At 42.3% G+C, this 15,162-nt stretch overlaps 1 protein-coding gene across 1 annotated transcript; it reads left to right on the top strand.

Annotated features, from left to right (window-relative positions):
* Positions 1–602: 602 nt before the first annotated feature.
* ptpn9b (protein tyrosine phosphatase non-receptor type 9b) lies at positions 603–13,147 on the top strand. The gene is made up of 13 exons (XM_015954150.3): positions 603–796; positions 2,763–2,906; positions 7,470–7,559; positions 7,674–7,798; positions 8,109–8,214; positions 8,330–8,440; positions 8,521–9,407; positions 9,513–9,609; positions 9,888–9,957; positions 10,248–10,326; positions 10,435–10,585; positions 10,697–10,904; positions 12,691–13,147. Exons 1-13 carry the CDS (start codon positions 737–739, stop codon positions 12,912–12,914), a joined length of 2,352 nt encoding a protein of 783 aa, XP_015809636.3. The 5' UTR covers positions 603–736; the 3' UTR covers positions 12,915–13,147.
* Positions 13,148–15,162: the final 2,015 nt, after the last annotated feature.

The raw sequence follows: 15,162 nt of genomic DNA, 5'->3' as shown, positions 1-15,162 counted from the left end.
TCTGAAATTGTTTTCTGTTACTTGGTACTTAAAAAAACAGGAACAGTAAAAATAAATAGATATTTAAATAAACAAATAAATCTCAAACTTGAGGGAAGCTTGGAGTCAATTTAGGAGTGCATCAGCACCCATGTGTGTTCTACTTTTTGCCAGCGGAGGGCAGCGGAACTATGATAATAAAATAAGGTGAAAAGTTATTTACAATTGATTACTTCAAGTTCCTACTATTTACATTTTATGCACCGCGGTTGTCTCAGTCTACTACTGAAGGAGTTGTCATGGCCTCCATGACATTTCCAATGTGGAAATATATATATATATATAATTTAATTATTTTTGTCTGAAAAAAGCGCACCAATGCTTTATTACCGTAATGTTATGTTCGCTAAAAGAAACCTATTTTTATTTGTTTCTTTTTCTTTTTAACATCATAGATAGATAGATAGATAGATAGATAGATAGATAGATAGATAGATAGATAGATAGATAGATAGATATTACCGTAATGCACCATGTAGGCACGAAGGTAATATTTAGGGCTGCAGCGTCGGCTGGCTTGACCGCGGTTCGGTGCCTCAGTGTGTCTCAACATGAGACATAACAGAAGGTTGTTCAGGTGCTTTCGTCTGGGCCGGGGGGGCTAACTTTTAAAGAAGAATGTGAGCTCAATAATCGCGTGTGAGGTGTCGAGACGTGAGCGAGCGCCTAGTGGGCGGCGAGCCCGCTGCGGCGCTGCATGCGACGTTGGTGCGGAGGCTTCAAGATGGCGGAAGCCCTGACAACTCAGGAGGAGCTGGTAAGGGTTTCTTAACACTATTTTTCTCTTCCCTTGTATCAACATCATGTTCAGCATGTGGACGTGTCTTCACCAGCTCATTTTATAACCGGTATAATTTCCAATAAATCTAATCACAATGTTGTGTATAACACTGTATAGTAAAAAGCCGTGGCCCGTTGCTCGACTTACTCCGGTGTGAGTGACAGTAGTTAGCCTGATGGCGTAAATGGAATAATTTAACCGGCATTGTACTTGTCCTTATAACTTCAGCTTTATTTGGCGCTCGTGAATATGTCAAAAATATTTTTACTAAACTAAGATAACGACTTTCTTGAATTTAGTGAAGTGTTTCCAAATTTCTATGGGGTTTTATTCAGCTATAAAGATTTAGCTACCGCATGTACCTAGCCTGTTAACCAATGCTAAAATAGCTATAGCTATTGTTGACCTCAGTGGAATCTCCCCAGCAGCTGCCTCGTCTTACTATAAATATTATGTGAGGCTACATTGTGAGTTTTGGGAATAAAAACGGGTTAAGTTAGCTTTAATTGTAGGATTTATCCTGTACCATTGTGGTGAAAAACTAATGAGAACGTAGCATTTAGTCTCGGATGCGCAGTCGCTAGTAGTTCCTAGCATTGTTGTTGTTGTGGCTTTCTAGTAAAACAGGTGGACCTGAAACCATTTGCACTGCGGATCTGATAGTACCGTTATGTTGTGGCTGCCTGCCATCTAGTCCTACATTACAACACAGCATAATCCCAATGGCTTTCCCTCCTGGAAGAACGTGTCATGACGGCGTCTGTGCTGCATCCAGTGATTTCACTCAGATAAACAACTCAAACAATTATTAGTCCCTGGTTGCTTTCTTGAGACATCGAGATTGATTTTCTCAGCAGTAACTTGCACTAGTATCTGGTTTCCCATCATTTGCTGGTGTGAGTCTGTGTTATCTCTAAATTTAATTATATTGTGAGAAAAATACTCACAATCTCAATATATATCAGGTACAGGCCATTTGTCATTTAGAAACAGTTTGAAAAGTTATGTTCGCTAAAAGAAACTTATTTTTATTTGTTTCTTTTTCTTTTTAACATCATAGATAGATAGATAGATAGATAGATAGATAGATAGATAGATAGATACTTATTTTAGTGTACATCACACTCACAAGTACCTTGTGGGTTTGGGGATATTGTAGAAAAATATTATATTAGGGTTCTTTTTTTAAAATTTCCTAATCAAGATCAAATGGAGCTGATGTTGATAAACAGCAGAAGCTAAGGTGTTACGGTTTACTAGTTTCCTGTGAGCAGCATTTCCTGTTTAGATCTCATGGTTTAGTTGCAGACTGTCCAATTACATAGATGGCATTGCTTAAGTGTTCATCTGATCGGTCTTGTATCAAATCCTTAAAGTATCAATAGAATCAAGTATCAATAGAAAGCAGTCCATTTTCTGTGTTGTTTTCATTTGCAGAAGCAATCTGAAGTTTAGCAGCTTGATTTTAATTTTATGATTTAAAGCTTTGTTATCAAAATGTTCCACTGGAATATAATACAAAAGAGTTGTTTTATGAAAATTAAGGTTTTACATCAGTGAAGGATACATTGAACATAGTTTTATTTTTTGGGGTTTCTTAAACAAGACCTTCTCGTTGTCACTGTAAAATACTTTCTTTAATTTTCATATGTGATATAAATCAAACCCATTATTTTCCTCGTGTAGGTTTGCTGTTTTACATTTTTAGGATATTTTGTTAGTGTAGCCCTCTTATTCACAGATTGTTTGAGTGACGGGTTCAGCATCACACACAAGATGAAACTGGCAGGAGAGAGGAAAACCCTGATATGTGGATTTTCTACCCCGTCCCAGCTTTCATCTTAGCAAATAATGTGTTTCACCAATTGAAACAGACCAGGGTGTTGGCTTCTTGTTCTTATTAAGCATCAATTATATCACCTTGCCTACTATATTTTTCCAGGCTGTGGAGGCCTTCCTGAATGAGGTACACAGCAGGGAGCTACCTCACAGCGCTGGGCTCGTCTCCCAACCTACAGCTGTTAAGTTTCTTATGGCCCGCAAGTTTGACGTCTCCAGAGCCATCGATCTATTCCAAGCTTATAAGGTAAAGCGTTTATTTATTTTTTCATTCTTGGTCTTTTCTTTTTGAATTTACATGGTTGCTTATTTAGGCCTTCTAAGTGATTGTGTTTTACAAGAAGTGTAACTTCTATTTGTTAACAGCTTTTCTGACATAATGATCATTCAGAACTAGGGCTGGGCGATATGGCAAAAATAGAATATCACGATTTTTCCAATATTTTATCACAATTTCGATTTTATCACGATTTTTATCCATGAATAGCATAACTTCAATTGCGTATTAAAGAAGAGAAACATTGAATAAATAAACATTTATTCATATTAGGGATAATAAACACAGTGCTAACACACTTATATTTTAAACTCACACCAGAGATGATAAAAGCCCTGAGAGAAACAATTACAAAAATCAGTTTTTCTAATTTTTCAAGTAACTTAACATAAATTTAAATCGTAAACATATTTAAAGTGCAAACATGTCAATTGCAAACATATTGTGCAAACATTAACTTGTTCAAAATACTATGTAGCTCCCAGTTGCTCATGTAGTGGATAGTTAAGCTCAAATACGGCTCCGATGTGCAGCTGGACCAGAGATCGCTTGTGGTAGCAAAAAACTGCGCATTCTGAATATTTTCTGCAACTCTCACTTTGCATTCAGCGTACATGCGTCACGTGGAATGGCGGTGTTCGAAAAATACTTGCAGCTGGAAAACTCGTAGGGCGGATCCAATGTTACTATCATTTTCTTAAATCCCGCTCCTACTGTTCGCACGGGACACAAATCTTTAACCAAGTGGTACGTCACTGCATCTGTCACGCTGTTCCATCGTCTGCTGTCTCTGTCGTAAGGAGTGAGTTTTGCGAGTGTTTATGTTAGCGTTTGCTGCCTGGAAGAAGCACTAGCCGCTGCCGCTGCAGCCGCAGGCTTTTTAGCTTTAGCTGCCAGCTGGCTCTCATTGTATTGTTTGGGATGCCTGCTTTACAAGTGATTAAACAAGTTTGTGATGTTGCCATCACTTGCCTTGACGCTCTCCTTGCAAATGACGTTTCGCTGCTCTTTATCATCTGGTGAAAAACCAAACCAGTTCTATATAATGGACGAGGCGTTCCTCTTCGGAACGAAAACCTCGTTGTCGCTCTCAGCCGCGGCCGAAGCCATGTTTGTTCACACACAGGTGAAAACAAGCGGGGCACTAATATATTACTGTGACTCACTCTGATTGGTTAAGGATCAAACAAAGGCGTGTCATTCGCCTGAGGTAAGTTCCCTTTTCATTCAGAGGCAGAAATTCAACAGCAGAGCTGTGAATCATGATAAAAAGTTCTCTCAAAAATGACAGACCGTCAGATGTGTAGATCGTAAAACGGTCTAAAATCGTCATATCGCCCAGCCCTATTCAGAACATTGAAAAATAACGAGCCCAGAGTTTCTCCTAGAAACTTTTCCAGCCTTGGTGCTAGTTGACCGAGGTGGGTGGGGAGTGGGGTGGACACTTGTCTCTCCTTGATGTCAGTGTTGTTTTATTTGAAACATTTGGGTATAGGAACAGTTAGCCCATTTGACAACACATCCTGCATGATGTGGCATTGGTTCTTTTACCTGACCAGAGTTCTCTTCTTCTGTTGCCGTTCATTTCTTAGAAAATTACTTCAGGCTCACCTGAAATTGCAACCTGTGGTAATAAAATGTAATGCAATTGCGTAGGTACATGGTTTAAGCTAACCAGTGTCAACATCATTACCCTACAGTAGTGTGATGTCCAATTACTCAAACATACATAGAATTGTAAGCACTGCTCATCTCAGTCACGTGCAACACAACAGAGTAGTTCCTGCTGCTTCTTTGGGAAGCAGTGCAGGTTCAAGTGAAGTATTAACAAGGTCCCCGGTAAACAACAACAACAAAAAAAAAATATAGGCATTATGTAGATGTGGTGCTGGAAATTCAGCCATGGCTCAGTGCCACTGAGAAGCTTTTGGGGAGAAAATGCTGAATCCAGTATTAATCAGACAAACTTGTTAAATGATCAACCTACAGCACAATCTGCGGTTTCACTGGGTTGTGGGAGGACTTTAAGGCACTTCCACGTCTGGGTCAGTATGGTCGGGGCTGGATCACGTCGGTCTGGGCTTGTTCTGGCGGTTTTTGTTTGCATTATAGTTCCCACGGACTTCTCAGAAATGCAGAAATCTTGGAGCATGTGGGTGTCACAAAAGATGCACGGAAAGGTCCGTGGTGTCCTCCTTAAAGATGTGGCAAAGGATGTTTCTGAATTTCAGAAAAGAACCGCCTTCTCCACGTTTAGAAAAATTTGCATGAGATTGTCCAGTTACCCTCGACACACTGTTTACAAGTAGCTGCCGGCCTTGCAGCACACGCACACTTAAGAAGATTTATGTTTTTTCAACCATGTTCGATTTAAATGTATTTATGTGCAGTTCATTCAATAAAATATTTCTATTGGGATAAACGTCTCTGCTAATACCCACTAGGTTTATTCTCTACTCAGAATCAAACAATTCTTCCCCAGAAAATAGAATATAGTAGTAGATAACTTCTTCTAACAATAATCCGACACAAACTTCTCAAAATAGCATACTGAATTTTAGCTTACCTGTTGAGCAGAAAACTGAGAACAGAGGCATCTGTGGGAAGACCAACATTTGCTTTTAGTGCTTGCCATCTTTGAAAAGAGTCTCCTAAAAAACTTTGGACAGGAACGAGCAAGTACGATGACGGCCTTGTGTGATAGCTTCACCAGAAAGATAGACAGGCGGACCAATGGTTCATAGGAACCACCTGGAAGACCAAGATCCTCTGCTATGCCTTTAATAAGATAAACAAGGGTGGGTGTGATCTATGTTGCTTTCGGAGACTCAGAACCACATTTTATTCATTTGCTCCCTGTTCTCTTACTGATACTGCTGTGCGTGTCCTCACTGTCCTCAGCTGTGGAAGCTAAAAGTAAACAAAGTAAACTGTGAGCTGTGTTGCTTACAGCCGTTCCTCCCTGCTCCCTCCTCTCTCCCACAGAGCAGCAGTCTGCCGCCGTGCTGGAGCACTGCAGGAGCTTCATGCTGCAGAGAGATGTTTAATTCACAGCATCCAGAATGATAATGAATCATGCATGCGCAAGGCCTTGCTGACTAGTTCGAACCCCAAATCGGAGGCGGTAGACATGAATTTCAGCCGGCCAATCAGTTCGTAGTGTCTCCTCAGTCCCAGTTGTACCACCTAGAAATAGGTCTGGAAAAAAGAGTCACATCAGAATGGAAAACGCTTGTATTACCCAGGTGTGAAATCAAAAAAGGCTTTCCAGCCCATACCTGGCCCAGATGTGGAAGTGGTATTAGAAAGCAAATGTTCTGACTGAGAATGTCTAGCTGCAGTCATGAAGACACGGCAGATCTTATACCAGCTCAGATGAACTGCACTAACGCACCTGACATCATTTTTATTGAACCACACAACATGTGAAATGAAGAGGAAATACAGCAGGAAGTTCGATTTTGGCGTCTGTTTTGGGTTTGGGATGAAGTTTCGCTGGGTGTCCTGTCCCGTCTGTGACCAGCACAATGTCACAATGTTCAAAGCAGCAGACAGAAACACCGACTGGTGGTAGAAGTCCTCCCAAAGGTGTCTTATTAATCCTAGCTATTTCCAGTGGAGTGTTTGGAAAACTGGTTAATAATTAAACCTGTTTGTTGTGACACATTTGTTTTTGAACCGTGGTTCTGAGCAGAATAGCTCCACAAAGCATCCACCATTGTGAGATGTTGTCTCTTCACATGAGTCTATACATCAGCATGTTGCTCCTATGGTTCAGTAATAACCACAGCTTAACGCTATGATCAGTCAGGCATAAATCTAAACCCTGAGACGGTCTGTTGTATTCCAACGTCTGTGGTGCAGAATATTAACATTTTATCTATCTATCTGTCTATCTGTCTGTCTGTCTGTCTATCTGTCTATCTGTCTTTCTGTCTTTCTGTCTTATTCATTTATTTATTTGCAACAGTAATTTCCCCCCATCCATTTTAAGAAGGGAAAACAACATAAACAAGAGACTGATTTTTATAATTCAAATGTCCTGTTCTCACATTTTGCTTGAGTAAACAAAAAGTATATCTAAAAAGGAAAAATGTTTACCAGCACTGTGATTGTTTACATTGATGAATATAAATTCAGGGTTTCCCCCCAGCGCTTTATAAGCCTGGCAGGTCGCCAGGCTTTGCTTGCCCACCCGCCAGGCTAAGCGTCATGCCCCGCCCCCCTCCCCGACCCTAACCGTGACACGCTGACACGAACGGCGCAGCGAAACTAGAACCCTCCGTCAGCTGATACTGGTGAGAAACAGCAGTGGAACGTGTGCCCCCCCCCCCCCCCCCCCCCCTCCCCCCGACGGCCGAGGCCGCCAGGCTTAACTCATTTTCTGGGGGAAACCCTGAAATTGGTTCATATTTTAGCGAGAATCGTTCTGCCCTTTTCAGACTAATTAAATAATGTGAACTATAATGCCATAAGAAGAGACTCGCTTCTCACGATTCAACTTGTTTGTTTTTTTGTTTCATTCCAAATTAGAACACAAGAATCAAAGAGGGCATCATCAACATAAACCCAGACGAGGAGCCCCTCCGCTCTGAGTTGCTGAGTGGCAAATTTACAGTGCTGGTGAGTTGTAACCTCGTGCACACAAGTGCTTGAATTTGTGATTTTTTATGGATGAAATAGGGAGCACAGACTAGACCCGGTCACCTTATTATTAACGACTGATGTTCCCACCAGCCTGGCCGAGATGCAAAGGGGGCAGCTTTAGCGCTCTTCACCGCCCGCCTCCATCGACCAGACGTCACCACCCACAGAGCCGTGCTACAGGCCATCATCTATCAGCTGGACAAAACTATAGAGAGGTGAACACCTGACCTTCAGCTTGGTCCCCTCTTCTCCATACATTGTTTTTCACCAAATTCCTATCATCATTTTAATTTATTACTACTAAATGTGGAATAACGACTGGCAAAGGTGGATTACAGTAACTTTAGTAAAGCACCTAATCAGACATGTTACTCATGAAAAAAGCCTTGTTTTTAAACATGTGACATAAGAATATAAAGAAAAACGAATTGAAAACACAAGAAATGGTCAGAATTTAAACCCAAATTCAGACAATAAATGCTGATTAAGCCAATCTGCTCAGCTCTCTGGTTTGTTTCTTTCCAGCTCACAAACTCAAAGAGACGGGCTCATTTTTATTTACGACATGACAAACTCGAGCTACGGGAACTTTGACTACGAGCTCTGTGTCAAGATTCTCAATCTGCTCAAGGTAATTCAGAAACAAAACCATCTGCTGCTCAATCGCCTGGTCCCTTTCAAAGTTTCAGTTGTTTAACAAGTGAAATCTCCTTTTTAATAATTTTCTGTCTCCTCGTATTTCCCAGGGAGCGTTTCCCGCTCGTCTGAAATGTGTCTTCATCGTGTCCTCTCCACTTTGGTTTCGAGCCCCTTTTGCAGTTCTACGCCTCTTTGTACGAGAGAAGCTAAGGGAAAGGGTGTGTGCTTATTTACCCTCCTGGATTAGTCCCAGACCATCTTTTAGATATTTATTTCACGTGTTGTCTCTGGTTTCCAGGTATGCACAGTGAGAGCTTCTGAGCTGGCCATCCACATCCCAGTCTCCTCTCTTCCTGAACACCTGGGTGGGACATCCCAGTACAGCCACGTAGCTTGGATCCAGTCCTGTGTTAACATGCAAACAAACACTTTTCAGGGTGACACACAGGAACACGACGCCCATGACTGTGTGGGCAGCTTGTTGCGCTCCTACAGCTTGGACAACAGCAACACGAGCATAGACGACCCGCCGCCCCACGCTCTCATGAATACACAGCTGGGTACTGAGCATAGCGTGGCTAACTGCTACGGTGACAACAATGCGAACCCACACAACCACTTTGGTGCTGTAGAGGGCAGGACTCGAGGCCCGGGCCAGTGCCAGCAGAGCTTAAGTTCTGGTGCCGACAAGGGGAACCACCAACACTGGAATGGCTCAGCAGTGAGCGCTGCCAACACCAGTGGTAGTGGCCCAAACACAAATATAAATGGCCGTGGCTGCCAAGCTCCTCCCCAGTCTGACACTCCTCCCAGCACGCCACTTTCACACAAAGGAGATGGAGACACAGCCGATGGCGAAGCAGCACACTCTACAGTTTCCTCTCACAGTGAGGGTGTGAAGGGCAATGGTGAGGGTGGAGAGGGGGCTGCAGTGCCTCCGTTGCCTCAGAAGTGCCTCCCTCGCCCACCCAACCAGCCTTTCTCTCATTCCCCACCCTTGTCTTCATCGTGGGGTCCTGATGATGAGAGGCGCTACGCTGAGGTGTCTGTTCACATGCCAGACCAGGGAGGCTTGACTGTTCATAAGCTGGTGGATTATGTGAAAAGGAAGAAGAAGAGGGGGATCTACCAGGAGTACGAGGAGATCCGAAAGGAGCCTCCAGCAGGGACCTTTGACTACTCAAAGTAAGACTCTGGACGCTCTGTGTGTTTCAGCATCTTGTGATGGTAAACTGTGGACCTTTGGACGGATGCACAGCCTCGTACTGAAACTTAATTCTGCTTTTGTAGGAAAATGGCCAATCAGGTTAAGAACCGGTACAGCGACGTCCTCTGTCTGGACCAGTCACGAGTACGACTCTGCCAGCTTTCTGATGAAGAGGATGAGGTCATTGTCAACTTTTGTTGTTCTTTGACATCCCTGATGAAGTTCTATTTGACATAATAAACAACATGTTTGGATTGATTACTAAAGAATTGTATCGATAAAAGACTGAACAAATGTACTGCATCTTAGTCAGCAGGTGAATCTACAGGAAACGTCTTATTTGGTAAAACTTTTGTGCACCCAGCCTTACGGACAGTAACAGAAGTGTCCTCTCTCAGGGGGGCAGTGCATTGTAGCTGAAGGCTGAGTTTTATTCCCCTCTCTGGTGTGTTTTGCAGACATCGGATTACATCAATGCCAGTTTCATGGACGGGTACAAGAGGAGCAACACTTACATCGCTACTCAGGGTTGGGGACTGTTTTCATGATTTACTTTTTAAATTATGTAACATAAGCATCTAAATGTTTCAAATGTGTTATAATAATGTTGTGGTTAGCTTTGCTTCGGTAAATCTAATCGGTCCAACTATATATTTCATATGAAATGTAACATTTGAACCTCTGATGGTAATTTAATAATCTTGACATGGATTATAATTCCTCTGTTCAAATAGCTTATTTTCAGTTTTACTCCACCGACATTTAGCTCTCGCACCTTTTTCAGCTTCTATGAATTGACAGAACTTTATCTTATTCAGGTCCTTTGCCAAAAACCTTTGCTGACTTCTGGCGGATGGTATGGGAACAGATGGTACTTATCGTTGTCATGACCACCAGGTGAGGCTTAAGTTATCTACAGTCAGCTTTACTGGTTTTAATAATTTTTATAAGTTGTACCCAGAAGTGTTGGGTTTTCTAAAAAACAACGGCTGAACTGTTTTCCAGGGTGGTTGAGCGAGGACGTGTCAAATGTGGTCAGTACTGGCCTCTTGAGGAGGGCAGGACTGAACAACATGGATACTTCAGGGTCAAGAACACACAAATCCAGGTGTTTCAGGACTTTAAACTCTCCCATCTTGAATTATATAACACACAGGTAAATACAATTCAAGTTGTGTGACGAGAGCTCCAAAATATGAGATATTGAGTTCTGCTTAATCTTTTTAAAAACGTTTACTTTTAAACATTTTTTAAAACTTCCTCTTAGTCTGGAGAGAAACGAGAAGTGTACCACTACCTCTATGTCAGCTGGCCAGACTTCGGGGTACCTAAAAGTGCGTCTGCTATGTTGGACTTCCGTGAACATGTACTTCAAACAAGGAAGGTTGCAGTCCAGAACCTGGGATCCAGCTTGAGGGGGCCTCCGGGGGGCCCTCCAGTGGTTGTGCATTGCAGTGCTGGCATTGGACGCACAGGTAAATGTCTAGAAGTTTAAAAACTAGGGATGTCCCCATCAGGTTATTTTGCCCTCAAGTCCGAGTCATTTTATTTTGAGAATCTGCCGATACCGAGTCCCGATCCGATACTTTCTATACATAAAAAATAAAAATAAAGAAAAGGAAGAAACAGTTCCAGAATGCTCCTTATTTTTTATTTAATTACCTTTTTATTTTAATTTTTAACAACAGATCACTTCTGTGAGGTAGCTTGACAGTCAAGTAATAAATAACATAAATTCTTCACTTTTGGACTTTATTGCAAATATAAAAAGTAATATAAAAACAGATAGCACTTCAACTTAAAATTCCTGGCAGGGGTCTTTGCCTCGGCCCCCAAAATGCTTAGCTACGTCCCTGGGCATGGGACAGAGTTTTTGAAGATGATCTGAACTGTATCAACTATATAAATACTACATGCTGATAGGTTATTGCTTTATACAGGTACAAACGTGTAATGGGATAAATTACCTACATTTAATTTTTTTAAGAACTTTGTTTTGTTTTCTTGGTTTTTATTTTCCTGTCTTCCTGTCCTGTCTCTGATCTTCCTGTCCCGTCTGTCTCTGATCTTCCTGTCCCATCTGTCTCTGATCTTCCTGTCCCGTCTGTCTCTGATCTTCCTGTCCCATCTGTCTCTGATCTTCCTGTCCCGTCTGTCTCTGACCTTCCTGTCCCGTCTGTCTCTGACCTTCCTGTCCTGTCTGTCTCTGACCTTCCTGTCCCGTCTGTCTCTGATCTTCCTGTCCCGTCTGTCTCTGACCTTCCTGTCCTGTCTGTCTCTGACCTTCCTGTCCCGTCTGTCTCTGACCTTCCTGTCCCGTCTGTCTCTGATCTTCCTGTCCCGTCTGTCTCTGACCTTCCTGTCCTGTCTGTCTCTGGTCTTCCTGTCCTGTCTGTCTCTGATCTTCCTGTCCTGTCCCGTCTGTCTCTGATCTTCCTGTCCCGTCTGTCTCTGATCTTCCTGCATCTCCCAGTCCTCCAGAAAAACTCCTGCCTGCTTCCTTTTTCACCTCACAAGTAACGTTTTAACCAGCAGATCAAATTGATCTACTGACCGCTAAAAAAGCGGAGTGTGTGCTGCGCTGCCCGGCTGCGCCAGTAACGAGCGCTGCAGAGCGAGCGCGTCCACACGTCATGCTCAAATACAGACAGAACTTACCAGAGAGAAAATGAACGGACACGAATGACTGTGTGTTAATTATATATTTTTGGTGTCGCTACTTAGAAACTTAGAACATGTTACTGTGGCCGTGTGCAGAACGCAGCTGGAGTTCATGAATAATCAGCGGTCTGCCTGCCGCTCTCTGCATCTCTGCTCTAAAGAATCCCCGCTGAGTCCATACAATATGGGTAGAAACTGGATCTTTGTTGTGCTCCTTCTGGGTGTGTAAGTTAAGGGCATCAGGGGAGCCTGACAACCTTTAGGAGAACCAAGTTGCTCTCCTGTAATTTGAACCCAGTATCCAGTCCGGATCAGGGCTTGGATCGGGAAGTAAAGCCGGAGTCCCGATCAGTCTGAAACCACGTGATCGGGGCCGATTTCCGGTCATGTGATCGTATCGGGACATCCCTATTAAAAACACTTGTGTGTTTTGTTGGAGATTACACCTAAATGAATCCTTTCATGCAGTAGACCAAACCATTAATGGTTTTGACTTGCTCTATTTGGATTTTCTTCAGCTCATTCTTATTTGAACTACACAATTTTTGTCTTTAATCTTTTGAGTATAACCTCCATCTCACTCCTCTCTGCTTTTTGTAGGCACATTCTGCACACTCGACATATGCCTATCCCAGCTGGAAGACGTTGGCACAGTAGATATCCGCCAGACTGTGCGCAGGATGCGCACACAGAGAGCTTTCAGCATTCAAACCTGGGACCAGTACTACTTTTGCTACACCGCAGTCATCGAATATGCTCAGCAACGTGGGAAACTGAGTCCTGTGCAGTGGTCTGACTCGGACTTAGAGACCGACAGCGAGTGAGAGAGACATGCAGAGATGACTAGATAAACCCAAACACAAGTCGTGAATAAATGAGAAGCAGCATTTCAGAGTGGAGAGGTAACCCCGCGAGAGAGAGAGAGACAAGGGGGGCTCGAGTGATTGCTCTTTCTTCATGAAAGTTGATGGAAGGTGAAAACACCGGAGGAACAAATGCAGTGGACATTAAGCATTGCATCACTGAGCAAGCTGGCCTGCCAATGTCCAAGCCTCCTCCTTTTTACTTAGCCAACTGGGGGCTTGGTCCTGACACCAAACCCGTCTGATTGACAAAGCTTCGTACGAGTTGTAGCATTTTTATATTGACTTGCACTTGAGGAATGACTGACTTGAACTTGTACCCATGTGGAGCCCTCAAAACTCGAGTGTTTGTTCCGTTTTATATTTCTTGTTGCTTTTCAACTCTGAACGAGTCTGATTACAAATGAAATGTGAGGGGCGATAAAAGGTGAAACTTGAAAACATTTCTCCTTAATTTTACGTTTTTACTTTAAGCTGGAATGGTTCTCTGCGAGAAAAGTTGCAACAGATTTTTCAGAGAGCCATTTAGTCCCATTTCCTTTTTTTATGTCACTTATTTCCAATGACATGTTCTACGTGTGCTTTATATTTGTGCATATTTAGTCTAACGATTCAAAGCCAAAGTACTCACCCTGAATGCTTGGATGAGATATTATAAACTGAAACCATCTATATTCTTGTAACATACATGTATACTTTATTGTGTATAATAACATCTAAAATAAGAGCATAAAAAGCCTTGTTATGTATGATTGATCTAATCTTCAAAAAGTGCTGGTGAAGTTTCAGTCTTCTAGGTCATGTTAATCCAAAGGGTTCATGTGAAGGCACCTGGACTTCGTTGTTTTCTTGAAGACGTCTTGCTTCTCATCCGAGGAGCTTTGTCCATTCTGACTTCAATATGGGAGGGTCAAGCTTCTAAACTGTAACTATCAGTTGTTCTTAATGAGCTGAAACTACATATGAGTACCCCTCCGAGGAGTTGTTGACGTCATTAAGACCTATTGTGTTAGTGTTGAAGGTGCTGGAAAGGTGAAACAGGAGGCCTCAAGTTTTACCTTTCCAGCACCCGCAATGCACCTCTAAACCTAATTCCCAAACCGTTTTAAGTCTAGGTCACACCTTGCTGAATCTAAACAAAACAAACATTCTACCACTATAGGTCTTATAAACATGGACTCTTTGGAGGGCAGGGAGGAGGGGTATTCATGGGTAGTTTCTGCTCATTACGCAGCAATAGAAAGTTACGTTTATAAGTGTGACCCTCCTATTTTCCAGTCAGAATTGACGAAGTTCTTCGGAGGAGAAGCCAAACGTCTTCAAGAAGCCATAGTCCAGTTGCCTTCATATAAATTCTTTGAGTCTTCAGAAAGAAAATCTACAGAAGCTGGATTATGTAAAAGTACAGTTCTGGTTTTAAACTCATGGCGGATATTTCGGGTCTAACATCTTCTTTGCAGTCTGAGCATCCAGACTGGACGCTCTTAAGTGATTTGGCCTTAACTAGATTCACTGCCTCGTATAGTTTTCAGATTCAATACTATATTTCAAACTTCTCTTGTTGTTGCCTGTTTTCAAACATTTCAACTTTAAAAGCCACGATACTTTTTAATTCTTGAGGGGTATTCTGCCTCAGATTACTGTGCCTTCACACTTTCCTTAGCTTAACGTCTTGTTAGTGAGTCAAGTCACCCAAACTAGTACACTTACATACAGTGAGGATCATAAGTATTTGAAAAACCTTTCAATTTTGCAAGTTTTCCCACTTAGAAATCATGGAGGGGTCTGAAATTGACATTGTAGGTGCATTCCCACTGTGAGAGACCGAATGTAAATATCAGGAAATCACATTGTATGATTTGCAAAGAATTTTTGTTTTGCACTGCTGCACATAAGTATTAGAACACCTGAGAAAATCTGTATTAATATTTGGTACAGAAGCCTTTGTTTGCAGTTACAGAGATCAAACATTTCCTGTAGTTCCTGACCAGGTTTGCACATACTGCAACAGGGATTTTGGCCCACTCCTCCACGCAGATCTTCTCTAGATCTGTCAGGTTCTGGTGCTGGTGCTGAGAAACAGAGTTTCCACTCCCTCCAAAGATTTTTGATTGGATTTAGGTCTGGAGACTGGCTAGGCCACTCCAGAACCTTGATATGCTTTTTACAGAGCCATTCCTTGGTTATCCTGGCTGTGTGCTTCAGGTCA

Source organism: Nothobranchius furzeri, chromosome 7 (genome assembly GCF_043380555.1).
Source record: "Nothobranchius furzeri strain GRZ-AD chromosome 7, NfurGRZ-RIMD1, whole genome shotgun sequence".
Lineage (NCBI taxonomy): Eukaryota > Metazoa > Chordata > Actinopteri > Cyprinodontiformes > Nothobranchiidae > Nothobranchius > Nothobranchius furzeri.
The sequence above is the reverse complement of the archived record's forward strand: the minus strand, read 5'-3'. Positions and strand labels throughout refer to the sequence as shown.